Below are 14,530 nucleotides of genomic sequence, written 5' to 3'. Positions count from 1 at the left end.
TTTCCATGTAATAAATACTCTTCATATCAGCGATTCATCACTATACTAAACGAAAAAAGGCTTACATTTGTTTGTAATCCAATAGCGTTACTCCTAAGCTAGAAAATCAGTCTTTTCTTTGCACAGATATTGTACAATCGAGAGATACATGTTTCTCCGGGATTCGAACCCGGCCCCCATCGATACAGCAATCGGCATCACTAATCATTCTATCTGCTAGTGGCTATCTTAAGCGACTTTTCCTATATTTTGTTTCCGTGGTTTGTTGGTCAGTTTTTCTGGATGGAAGGGGGGGGGGAGTTCTCATCACTTGCGCTTTTACATCTTAACTTCATTATTAATTTGTATCCCTTTAAAAAAAAGGCTGACCAATAAAAATAGAGAATCGATTCCCAACATTTTTCTCGCATCAACTCTTTTAAAAGAGTGGTGTGCTTTATTGACCCCCGTCTCTATGATCGTGATACAAATGACTTTTAAGATAACAATAAATTAATGATAATAAAAAGATAGAAAAGTCACTAATATTAGTTTGGTATCAGCTTTTATTTATGGATATATTTTATGTCGGATGACTTTTGAATTCCAAATCGTACCGTACCCATATGCTTTAAATAAGGCATGTGCTTTTGAGCATCCTTCTTTAGAGGGAACTCAATCAGGAATTTTCTAATACCAGGCTCCGCATGGAACTCCTTGCATGACTGGGAAGTATTGCTCCGGCAATAGAAACCCAGTACAATACAGTATATCGCAGTATCATCCTTCTTTAAAGCAAATTAACTCTTTTTGCATCTCTATCGTAATGAGAAGGCTCGCATTTCAGCGGTTCGAGCTATGCTGGTACAATCAAGTAGTCAGTGTCTTGGAAGGCAAATTTTCAAATTTCTCTCTCTCTCTCTCTTCTTTCTTTCTTTCTTTCTTTTTTTTTTTTTTTCTTTTTTTAATTCTGCAAATGGCGTGTATACAACAATATATCTTCTGAGCAGATACAATCCTTTTTCAATAATGAATTAAATTATTAAAACAGTGGAATTATTTTCGATTCGGTGCCGATATAAACAAGTTCATTTTAGAATAAAAACCGAAGATAATCATAGTATAGCTTTAAATCAATAAATAATGAATTATCAGGTAATAATATTTGCGTAATCAATGGGATCTTGATAATGGCTATCAACTTGCGATGCATATTTGCGTTGCATATTTGTCTATCGACTTCTTGATCATCATTGACCTCCTTTAAAATTTGATCGATCTCATTAGGAACCCTCATCTAGAGCATAGAACACTGCCATTGTACGACGTCTTCCGCTTGCTTTTATGATCGATCGCAAGCAAAGCTAAATTCGTGATGGGAAGAAACTCATTTGCACAAAACGAATTATGAAATTAATATATATAATATATATACACACACATCCCGTCAAGAAGTGTTTTCGTTCAAGATTTATTCTATATTGGAGAACTGCCTCTATATTGACTTTTTTGGTTACCAATTTAAACGCTATCAGCCGCCTTTCCATCTCATCGTATGAGTTCGGACAGGTGAATGAATCATCCTACGCACGGAATCGTGTCGAACTTCTGGGAACCGTGACTATAATTTTAGGTTCACTGATCATGCTAGGCATCAGATTTGTAAGAATTTTATCACTTTTTACGGCTTTCGTTTTATCAGATACATAAAAAATTCGATAATGAAGTGATTTATTTGTTTTGCCACTGTATAAAACCTGATATGGCTGAAGTGCGCCTAAGAATTTCGTTATTTCAAGTGAGTAAATATGCAAATAATATGAGAACATGCTTTTATATAACAAACATTAAATTTATTGGGGAAAAATGATTGACTTGACATTGATTGACACGTCTTCCACAGTTCCCGAGAGCTGATTTATGTTACATATGGGGCTTTGAGAAGTCTTACATTTCTGGGGATGTTTTAAATTGTTTTTTGTATCTAAGTTAGTTAAGAACTCATTTAAAAAATGTGCATGTCTTCCTATGCACAAAAAAATTATTTTTGTATAATATTGTTTATTATTGAGTATTTATTTATTTGTTTCTTTTTTTGTATTTGATGGATGTGGTTGAATCTGAATATTGAATTGCTTTACATTCAAAGAAATAGTCTTCTTCATCTTTCTAATACTTGAAAAGATCAGATTATTACAGTACAAGTCCGAAATCCGGAGTCCAATATGCGGAATGATCTAATAAACAGACTGCCAGCCAAAAAATAAATAAATAAGTAAATAAAACAAAAGAGAGTTTTACCTTACAGCGCCATATGCCAGTGAGCCTCTTTATCTGTAAAATCTTTCTTCACCACTTTTTGCTTTTTTGTTTTTATTTATGTTATAAAAATATAAAATACCCCCCAAAATTTAAAAAATTAAAACATACAAAAAATTATAAAAACCAAAAAAATACAAAAAAGATCAAAACTTATAATTTTTTTCCTATACCTAAACTCTCAAGCTAATGTGGCTCCCTCTAGCGTGCATCAAACTAACTATTTATTCAATTTTCCTATTTCTGCTCACTACTTAGATATTTTTATGATGTGGAGATCTATGGTTTAGAACCATAGGTACTTCGAAGTACTTAATCATTGGCATTGGCCTTACAAAATCTAGGAATGGAGAATATAATATTACACGAAAGGAAGCAGATGAACGACTAACTTTTCCCCCGGCTAAAACTGAGATTCCTGCAAATCAAACACCTGCTGGCTATGGCGTTACACCGTAGTCAAAACAATACGTTCAGTGACACTGTATTATTTATTTATTGGCCAGGATCAAACTTTGGGCCATTGAGTGGTTATGCGAGAGAGGCAATATAGGCATTTCATTGCAACCCGATGTTAATCATTTTGCAGTCTCGTACAATTTCGGGTCCGGACAACACCCGAGTAGTCATTGTAAGCCGTCAGGGTGTCCGGCCTTGCTGTCACCTATCACCTGCCTTGTACAATCTCTTCGGGCTTTGAATTCTGCTGGCCAGTGTACCGCCATAAATTGTAAAAATGTTGCGGCCTTTAATTTCTATTGCCCTAAATTCTAAAAATTTTGCCATCTGTAATTTTTGCTGCTCTAAATTCTAAAATTTTACCGGCTCAGTCGCCGGCCAAGTTGGGGGTTAGCATTTTACTATTTAACATAAACAGTAAGTGAAGACCCAGTGTTCCCCATTCTTTATCTTAGTGAATTTAAACTGATGATCTAAAATCTGAAAATTTCCGAGATTCGGAATCGCTCACGATTTCGGACCTCGGACATTGTAGTCTACAAAATATTTTGATTGCAGTATTTTGTAGCTGATGAATATTAGTGTTGCTTGTTAAAAGACATAAGGATTTTCAGTTCTTTTCTTTTCTTTTCTTTCTTTTTTTTTTTTTTTTAAGAACCTATGTTGTCTCTATTTTTCTATACTGCATGACTGGAAATAGAGGTTTGTCCCCCCCCCCCAGATAACATTGAATGTCTTTTTTTTTTTTTTTTTTTTTTTTTTCGAGTAGCAATTAAAGCTGGCATCTATTCCTTAATACTCCTGGTAGAAAAAGAACCTAAAGATCTGTCTAATCTAACTTCTTGGCATCTTCTTTCTTTATTATTATTATTAAAAGATTTGGCTAATCTAACTTTCGGCATAATTTGGATGACAGGAAGTTTTTTTTTGTCTCTGTAGCCAGCTTGAAAAGATTTATTACTACATTATGCACAGTACTCAAAAGCCTATAAAACTTTCAAAAAATAATAATTTAATGTATTTGAACTAAGCTAAAACTTTGAATGAAGTTACATGTATTGTCTCACCGTACATGTAACATTTGGCAGTTTACAAAATTGGGGGCATGAGGTAAAAATTTGTTGTTCAGAATAAATGCCGTGAATTATTTAAAATATAGTGGAATTGTTTTATCCTTAAAATTATTTGTAAGTATTAGTGAGCAAAATAAAGTGGTATGGTGCCAGTTTAATCTCTGCAAATATAAAATGTTGTAATTTAAAGACAAAAAAAAACAGCTAGATGCCAGTGGGTGATGTCAGTTTTATACTTTTAAATGTGTTCTTGTATAATGTTAATGTTTTCCCTATGATATAAAATTACATAAAATGCTTAACCAAAATATTATTATTAATAGATATAATAAATAAATAAAAATAAAAACCTAAAATTCATTAATGAAATATAAGTCTGTTTAACTATCTTAGTATTAATAACAAGGGAACTATTAAACTTATTATTATAATTTAACAAAGTTCTGTCTTTATTTGGCATTAATAACTCAGGAGAATTATTGAACTTGAATAATTTAATAAAGGTCTTTCATTATTTGCCATTAATTACAAAATGAATTTGGATTAAAAAAAAGGAATTTGAAATATTTGAATGTATTTCAGGAAGAAATCTTTTGTTTTATATATATTTGAGATGTTCAACATAATGCATTTAATTGCATGTTTACTTCTAATTTTATAAATCTTTTTTTCTTTTCAGGTTATTTATTAGAAATTATTCAAGGAGCTAAACTTATTATTAATCCAGCTGGTGATAAACAGAGTCAACCTGCTGGTAAAGGTTTTGGTTTAACATGTCAAGGAGAAGCAGAAACCACAGATCTTTTTTCAGAAATGAAGTGGTTTGGCCCCAAGGGTGAATTAGTAGAAGGGTAATTATATTGAAATAGTTTCTCAGTTCATGTAAGAATTTTAAAATGAATCAAATGCATTTATATTGTAGAAGACCAGAAATCTGCATAGCTTGGAATCAGAAGTAGTGCAGATTTTATAGAATTTTGTTGATTTCACATCATGGGGGGGAAAGAAGTGTTAATACTTATATTAATTTTAGTTATTATTCTAATTATAATACTTGTATCATTTAAAAAAAAGTTAAAAATGCTCTTAAGACTGAAGAAAAAATAGAATAAATACAGACATATCAAAGCAGGCACATAAAAGGAAGTGATGTTCATTAATAAAGTGAGCTCGGAGGGGAGAGTTTTTAATTGCAAATGTTTTGTATTTTCCCAATCTGATTTAACTGCAAGTTGAAAGGCTGTGTGATGAGTGAATTCTTGATCTTTTACTGTATTTTCTAATCTAACAAAACATGCAGTACAATTTTATTCAATAATTAAAAGTATTTTATAACCATCCTTACAAAATGGTATGATATAAGTTTATATCTTTATTATTTTTATCTGTGAATTAAAAAACTGTATTCTCCTTTTTTTTTTTTTTTTTTTAATTTGAAGTAAATAGAAAGTCCATCTCTAATATTTAACAATGGTTGTTATATAGCTTAATTAAAAACTGCGGAGATTTCTCTTGTTTATACATATAAGATTAGTGCCATTGTGTTTTATAGCTAAATTTTATACAAAAAATTTCTTTATTCAGAAGTAGTTATTCTGCTTTATATGGTCTTTAAAAGTTTTTAAAGGTCCTTAGAAATTTTTGCTCCTTAAAAGTCCTTAATTTTGATTCAGATTGGCAAAAGGTCCTTAATTTCACTCATCTGAAATTTTTGTCTATTTTTTATGGCTATCATTTTGAGCGTGAATGAATATTTTGGAGAAATATTTTTCAATTCTTTGACAAATATGTATCTGACGGAATATCATTGCAATTCTTTCATACTAAATAGGCACAAGGAATCCTGCCTTGGTCGAAACATTAACTTATCAAAATTATTTCTTTTTTGAGAATGAAAAGTTCACAAAATATTGCATGAGAAACATCCTTTCCCTTTATGAGATATGTATTCTTTTATTATGCAATATTGAAATAGACAATTTATCAACATTTTGGGGTTTTGAGGCAAATTTATGTACAAAATTTTTTATCCGGATATTTTGTGAATGTTTCAATTTTTTTTTAAATAAAAACCTGATAAAATTGATAAATATCATTTGAAAATGGTATATGTGAAAACTGTATCCAAGAAATTGCTTTAACATAAAACATTTTTATTTTCCAATTTCGTACTTTAAAATGACATTATTTTCCATTTTGGCGACTTGATTCTGAAAAATAAATAAGATAATAAATGCTAAGAAACACAATTTCTGAAGCACTTCTTAGCAGAAGCTACTTTTGTTATTTTAAAATTAATTTCATTTTACTTCTTTTGTATCTTTTCATTGGAGTTTTTCCTCTCATGTAGTTGTTTTAGAATATTCAAATGTTTTCTCTTAAAAATTCTCTTTACACTTTTCTGAGATTTTCATTCCAAAATCCTTTGACCTTTTGCTCTTACAGAACTGGCAGAGATACTTTTAAATCTTGCACCTTGGAAGGTTTAGAAGGATTTGAAAGCACGATTTACAGATCAATGATTCCAGAAGATTTCAGAAAAATATAACTAAATGTAAAATAGTTCCAGTGTATTAATGCATAATGAGAGTGGGTTTTAAGAAATTTGATTTTACAGAAAATTTTCGGAAGAACAATGAAAGCAGTTATTTGAATTATACCTTTGATCTTAGAAGTCTTTCTCTTTAATGTTTATCTTTCCTTTATTATCTCATTTTTTTTGCTAGACTCAAGCATGAAAAATTGCAAAAATAGTTCTTATCTTGTCACATGTATAAGCACATGTAGAAAAGAATTTTTTTGTTGATAAAGAAATTGAAAACTGAAAACTTAAAAAATTCATCTTCACTGTACTATAGACTGGACATTTTGCCACTTGGTGCAACATCTGTGGGTCCTATATTCTGCTGCCCAATGTCTGTCCCAAATTCTAAATATTCTGCCATCCCTAAATTTAATTGCTCAATTGCTTCATAAACTTCTGGAAATTTTGCAGCTCTGGTACTGCAACTGGCCATGTATCATTTTATATTTATTCCCAATACTCATATTATTAAAGAAATTAAAATTAGCATCTTCTATGCATTCTAAATGCAGGCAGGTCTTTAGAATAACAGAGATCTTCAATTAAATCTCCAAATTCTAAAATATAGAGGACACTTATCGAGAAAGAAATTGTTTACATAAGTAGAGAAAATTATTTTTCAAAGGTATATTGTAAACCATTAACAAATTAGGGGATGAAGCAGAGGCTAGTGAGAACATTGATTTGTTTATTGAACCAAAAAAAGAGAAAATTGATGTAAATTAGCAAAAATATCTTGAAATTAAATTAAAAAGATGTATAAATATTTTGTTATGTATTATTGCTACAAAGTATACATGTTTTGTAGCTTTTTTGTGTAATTATACTAATATTGTTTTAGAATCAATATGATAAATTAGATGCATAATTATCTTTGTTTTAAACTATACAGTGTTCTTAGACTAAGATTTGAATAATATTTTTTAATGAATATGTTTTAAAAATAAAAATAATTAATAGTGACCATGTAAATCTGTAATTACTCAGAAGTACTACTAACTACAAGTATTTATATCTAATTGCTCACCCTTCGAAATTATCTCGTATTGAGTTATCATGTTTTCTTAATCTGTAGACATAAAATAGAACACAAAAATATAAAAATTAATAAAAAAATAACATTAAACAATTTACTACCTGTAGTGCTTCAGTGGCTTATTGGAACTTTATGTTTCAAAGCTACTGCACTAACTGTGTCAGACGGACAAAGCACAACTTTAGACACTTACTAATCTTGGCCATAACCATGGTTGCATCTGGCATTCAGCAACTGTCTCTCTCTCTTACTAAGCAGCAGCGGTGGCAACAGCGAAGTTCCTGTTACGAATCATGCTGGTTATGATTTTATTTCTCAGTTTAACCTATGCCGCTTGACATAAAATTTTCATAAACCTCTGAACTGAGAGAATACATGATGAAACGAGACATAAAATAAAGAATCAACATTTAACTAATTGCTAGTCAAATGTCACTAATCTTCTTTCAAATATGTCGAACTGAAGGATTTTATTGTCAAATTTGTTTTATAGTTAAGTATTAGATTATTTTTTTATAATAATATATTCTGCTTCCATATTTATTTTATTCTCAGAATGGCATTACAAAAGTGAAGTTCAGGTGTAGATAATTTTCCTTTGCTGATAGGTCCTTAATTTTTTTCATTAATGGACCTTAAAAGTGCTTAGTTTCAATTTTCAGGTATTAAAAGTTTCCATTATTTTTTATTAAGGAGATATACTGTAAAAGCAATTATTTTTGCTAGATTTTATTACCTAGGTTATTTTGCTAGGTTCACTAGGTTATTTCGCTTTATTTATTTATTATTATTTCGCTAGGTTTGGCAATTATTTTCAATTTTTCCCCCCCAAAAAATGCACGATACAGAGGAAAAAAGGGGTCTTTACTCAAGAATAATAGCTACCATGTGTAATCAAGGTTACACTAAACCCAGTGGGTTCGAAGAAGACTATACTATGTTTTGGAGAAAAATCGCATAGTTTGGTGTCTTTTTCTTTATAGGCAAAAATGGTCGATGGGATTTTCCATAAGTACCATGCTTTCTTGTTTATTTGCTAATCATTTAATTTATAAATGTGAATAACTTTGACAATGTTTAGCTAATGATCTTAATCATTTTATTTTAATAGTACTTCAGGTCCTATAGAAGTTTCAAAAGCTGGTAGTGCACTTCTTCTTATGTTTAAATCTCCAACTGCTGAAGATAGTGGAATGTATAATTGTAGTGCTGTGTATGATAATATTGACAGATTAAATGCTGGATTGCAATTAGTTTTTTATCGTAAGTAATTGAAATATTATTTGTATTTATTTTAAAAAATTTTCTTTGCTATATTTTAATATCTAATATTGAGTATTATCTTGTTTCTTCATATCTAGAAAGAAAAATTTAACCATTCCAATGTATAGTATTCCACAGTTAATAAATTCTTGGGGAAAGGAAAACAAATTTTCTGTTACATGAAATTAGAATATTTTAAATATAAAACTGTTGCATTAAGCACCATGTCTATTAGTGTGGGCTTAATTCCCACCTTTGACCACATTTCTCTTCTCCATATAAATTCCGCTAGATAAGTATCTAGCGGAATATCTCTTCTCCATATAAATTCCGCTAGATGACCCATTTGGGGGAAAAAGAAATTGAAACAATATTAAAATGTTTATGCATCTAAAGTAAAAAATTCTTAGAACTAATATTTGTTAACATTTTTTCATGTGGATTGTGTGTGTTGTTGCCAATTTAGCTGCTTGGCGACGTTTGCGGCGGCGAAAAGTGGTTGTGGAGGAGTTAGCATTTTTATCTCTGACTTTAATAATAAGTGAAGCTGTAAGGCATATTTATTTGCAGTGGGATATTGCTCTGTTGGTTTTCTTTTGTTGACAGCAGGAAAGGGGGAAACAATCTGATTCCATGAAACTTAAGTTTAGTTAACATAGCAAATTGCATTCTTCTTTAGATTTCTAGTTTGATCCAAGTTATTATTTTTTTAAAAGCCATTACTGTTACTGGCATCTTATCAAAATTAAAGTCTGAATTTTCAATCTTAACAAAAAGAGTTTCTGAATTTTAGAGTTGTAGCAGGTTTTGCAAAGCAAAAGCATGTTTTGATATCAACCGAACAAAAAGTTGCATTGCTAAAAAAATTGGATGGAGGCATATGTGTTTAAAAATCATGCAAGCATTATCACATTAGAAAATCAACAGTGTGTGACAACGAAAGAAAGAAGAAATAACTTGGTGAATCTTTGTGGATTCGAACATTCCACTTGCAGTGAATAACAGAAAAGTCATTCATTATGCTAATGACCATGAGAAAGTGATGATTGAATGAATGAGATGGTATCATAATGAAGGCATGCCATTGATTGGTCCAATGCTAATGGTTCAAGCCAAAATATTTCATGAGCAAGTGGATTTAAAAATTGAGTGTACATATTTGACAAGTTATTACAAAATTGCCATGTCATAAGGCTAAAAATTTCAGGTTTAAAATCTTTAGTTGATACTGAAGAAGCTTAACAATTGGCAGATGAATTTATTGAATTCATTATAATGCTGATGAAAATAGTCTTTTCTGGCAATAATGTGCCCCAAAATACATTGGTGGCATCTGTAGAAAAGGCCTCAACTGGTGTCAAAGATTCCTAAGTGAGACTAATGATTTTAGCATATGCAAATGCTGCAGAAATGCATAGGTGTAAACTTTTCATAATCCCTCCCCCAAAAAAGCATTACTTCCACCATTTAAAGAAATAAAGGTTTTTGTCTGTCATCTGTCGTTCAAGTAAAAAAGCATGGATGGCATAAACATTGATGAATCATACCCGTGTATAGGCGGGCGACATTTGAAATCGGTTGGTTTAGTTGATGATGCAAAAACTGTCCTGATTGCAGATGACTGTTTGGCTCATATTTCATTTTTATTTTTAGTAAAAAATGATTCTTCTTATTCTTTTCTCCAGATGGTACATCTGTCATTTAACCAATGGATATCAAAAAATGCTGTAGGCTGAAATGTAGATAAGTAACCCTTTAAAAATCTGTAATAAATTTCCTGATCAGTGGCAAGACTATTAATTTTAAAATATTTTGTCATAAAATCTGCTGTGTGAAGCATTGCAAGGTTTTATAGGAGAACATATTTGTAGATATTTTTTTAAATGCTTGAAACAATTTGTCTAACTACCATACTTTATAATGATGATGATAAAAAGGACTGCTGTGAATTTGAAGGTTTTTGGATATCACAAGGAAAAGGTTACATCTTCCAGTTAATGGGAAATTTGTGATAAAATGTGGAGAAGTGATATAAGTGAAGTTGATACAATAGAAATTTTCCTTTTCATTCCAATTCCAGTCAACTAACAGAGAGAGAAATATGTAGTATGGCTTTTAAATCCAGAAAATATACTAATAGTGGAAGAAAGTGGCTAATAGGTTATTGAGAATGGAAAGATTTCAGTTTAATGGAAATTCTTGACATGGCGTAAGGATTCTTTAACAATGGAATTTTGTAACTTTGCAAGAAATTATGTCTATCTGAAAAATTAGAGCAAAAGATATTAATGTAAAGAAGAAAACAAAGGGGAAGAAATTGCTTAAACAGCATTATATTGCAATAAATGTTATAATAAAAAAAAGTAGATTTTATATGATACACAAGAACATCTTATGCAAGGGAGAATAGCTAGCAAAGGCTAAGCAATATGTTGCCAGCTGGTGGGCAGAGTGGTGAAAGAGAATGCATATTTAGTTGCAGTATTATTTATAAGCTTGGAAAGACTTTGTTTTAAACCGGAGCAGCAAATGGGCAAAAGATTTGCCGTTGTGGTTATTGCAATGAAAGCGCAGTGTAAAGATGTAATAAGATTAAAGAATCTTCTTAAAGAGGAGATGCAATTAAATTTAATTATTTAAAGGACCATTCCAGTTAAGTTTAATTTGGTAATAAATTTTTCTTCATATTTTTATATCTTACATGTATTGCAATTCCCTTAAAGTCATAAATGGTTCATTATTTCATAAACAACTATTTAAGATTTTTAATTTTATAATTTCTGTATGTCATATAAAAGCATTAGTTTAATTTTTACTTTAATCCTCTTCTGTGTAAAGTATATATATATATAAATTTTGCTTTCTGTAATGTCATTATTAATTCATTATTTCATAATTTCTACATGCCATCTTACTAAATTAAAACTGATGATTTAAAATCTGGAATGGCTGAGGTCCTAATGATTTCAGATCTCAGACTTAATGTTTAAAATTGCTTTCCAATTTCAGATATCAGCAGCATTATATTATATGCTGAGTAACTGTTTTGATGATCATAATAATTTGGCAGTTTAATAATATATGTTTTGGTGAGAGCATGAAAACGGGTTAAATGTAACAACTTTGGAAATGGACATGCTCTCTGTAGTAATCTTGATGCTGTCAAGCTTTTTTTAGTATAAAGAACAATCATGCAAATGTAATTACAGCATGTGAAAAACCACTGAATTTAAGATTGTTTTATTATGTAACCTTAATATAGTCACAACTAGCATATACTGCAATGAACTAAAGAACTTTTTTTATTTATCTTTTATGAAATATGTTATAATGTTTTCTATTAACATAAATGTATTGTTTTAATGTAATTAATATAGGTGACATAACTTGGGAAGACTGCCCTACTAAACAAGCCCTTGTAATTAGTAATAATGGCAAGATTAGATGTAGAGTTTCAGCTAATCCACCAGCAACTATATCCTGGTTTAAAGATGGTCAACCTGTCAATCCTGAGCAATATAAAATTGAAGTTGATGGTGTTCAAGTCACAGGTGTAACTGAAGAGGATAAAGGAGATTATTCTGTCCGAGCAATGGTATCACAGACTGGTCGATTCCAGAACAGAGAAATTAAAGTTGAGGTTCATGGTGAGTAATTTTGGGGGCGTCATTGATATAATCTTTTTTCATGTGTATGTGCTGAGTAGTTCAGGTATTAGATGTGAAAGGCATTTCTTGATTTATAAGTGCATATAACAATTGTAATTTTTCTCAATTATGTATCAAAATTTCTCCTTATGCTATAGCTTAAGAGAAAAATACTAAGATGAACCCAAAAGTAAGTAAATGTTTGGCATTATTTAACAACATGTTGCCGTGAGACCCAGATCCTTAAATTGCGTTGGCATTCGTTATGAAATCTCTGCTATATAAAATGAGCATGCAGTATCACACCTGCCAGTTTGTAGGGTACAAACAGTATGAAAATGGTCTCATAAATTTTACTGATGAATATCATGAGGATGAGTCATTAGTCTCCATCACTTTGGATCAGGATTGTTGCCAGCATTAAAATGATAATTCAGTAACAGAAAAATCACAAAAATTGTCAGTACGTTGAGCATTTCATACGAAACCTAAAAATGGAAAATATCAATAGAAGTTTGTATTTCATCATTCATGGTCATCTGGGATTTCTTAAGTTGTATGTGAAGTAGATGCCGCAAGTTTTGGAAGACAAGCACAGAAAATGCCATTTCCTGTCATGTTTGATTTTTCTGCTAGATTACACTGCTGAGAAATGCTTTTTTTTTTTTTTTTTTTTTTTTTTTTTTTTTTTTTTTTTTTTGTGTGTGTGTGTGTGTGTGTGTGTGTGTGTGTGTGTGTGTGTGTGTCTCAAATAATAACAGAAGGCCAATCATTGTTTCATCACGTCATCCTTACTGCAAAGCATACATCAGTGGAATGGTTGAAGATCATTATTAGAAAACACTAAATGGGTATCTGCCTTAGAAGAAGTACCTTTGTGAAAGATTTTAACAACTTCATTGCCAAGCATGCATAGGTATTATCTGGAAGACATTCATTTACCCTGGCAATGAATGCATTTACATAGGTAACTTGCTTAATATCATCATACATGAGAAACAAAACTAAAACCTCATGTAGCTAGCTCATTCAATCACCAGGAATTGAACCCCAGAACAATATACCAGTATTAGTGGTCTTGGCTGTTAGCAAGCTTTAGAATCCTGATTTTGCCTAAATTCTACACAAGCATAACAGTAAGGGAATGCATTTCTGAAAATCTTATTCACATTTTCTTAAATAAAAATTCATTTTAAATTTATTATTATTACTTTAAATGAATTTTTTCTAATTCCCAAAATTTGGCTAAGTATGTATGTGTACTAGTAAAAGCTAAGCATTTAGTTCTCGAAATATGTCATTTTTAGCCCCAAGTTAGTCTATATTAGATTAATCCCCCGGTTATGTCACTTTCCAAATAAAATGATGTTATCATTAGCTGCTGTCACCATGTATTATTTTTAAGTAAACAACATAGTGGATTTAAAAAATATCTGTCAATTCATTTTTTATACTCGTATCCACGAAACTGGCTCGTATCCACGTTACACATGGGGAAAAACACGAAAATGCTCATGCAGCCAGCCCGTTCGCCGGGACTCGAACTACCAGTGTTCAGCGGCTTTTACCGCTCGGCCACTGTGGGCCCTTTAAATAATATTTAAAGCCTAAGAATAAAATTATTTTTGGTAATTTTCCATTTTGCCGGCACAAACGATAAAGTCACCCACAATGGTACAGCTGATGCCAAACAGAATATTTTCGCTGGTAACCTTTTACGCCTCATTTTCAAAGCAAGTTGCAGCCATTTCTTATCAGATTGATTGTTTCTTTCAATACTGCCATACAAGATAGTTAAATTTTATGCCCTAAGACCATTCGCGGTAATTAAGTCAATTAGAGTGCAATCACACTGCTCACCCGAAGGCGAAAATAAAGAAAAGGCAAAATCTAGGGTTAAATTCATCAATTCTAATGAGAATGCACTAGCGGTTAAGCACTTGGGGTCACGTGATACAAATCGGTGAATCAGGATGTTGAACCATGAAAGCATAATAAATTCTTAAATTAATGTCTTTTTACAAATTTATTGTCTTTATTTATTGGCTTTTTACAAAATTTTAAACCGTATTAAAATGTTTATGCCTTCAAAATAAAAAATTCTTGGAACTAGCATTTTCTATGTGTATACTACTGTATGTTGTCGCCAACAAAGTCTGCTTGGCGCGAT

General features: G+C 31.0%; 1 protein-coding gene across 5 annotated transcripts in view; it reads left to right on the top strand.

Annotated features, from left to right (window-relative positions):
• Positions 1–14,530, top strand: part of LOC118182087 (fasciclin-2-like) — a 113,206-nt gene that overhangs the window by 55,913 nt on the left and 42,763 nt on the right. For all 5 annotated transcript variants that reach the window (XM_035351375.2, XM_035351372.2, XM_035351373.2 and 2 more), the window contains exons 2-4: positions 4,510–4,681; positions 8,562–8,713; positions 12,091–12,360. In XM_035351375.2, coding sequence (XP_035207266.1) covers positions 4,510–4,681; positions 8,562–8,713; positions 12,091–12,360 — 594 coding nt within the window. The remainder of the gene's footprint in view (positions 1–4,509; positions 4,682–8,561; positions 8,714–12,090; positions 12,361–14,530) is intronic.

The sequence above is a fragment of the Stegodyphus dumicola genome, chromosome 1 (genome assembly GCF_044657685.1).
Source record: "Stegodyphus dumicola isolate Sdum_Otavi_A_Nest chromosome 1, ASM4465768v1".
Classification (NCBI taxonomy): Eukaryota; Metazoa; Arthropoda; class Arachnida; order Araneae; family Eresidae; genus Stegodyphus; species Stegodyphus dumicola.
Note: the sequence above shows the minus strand (reverse complement) of the source record. Positions and strands in the feature narration are given on the sequence as shown.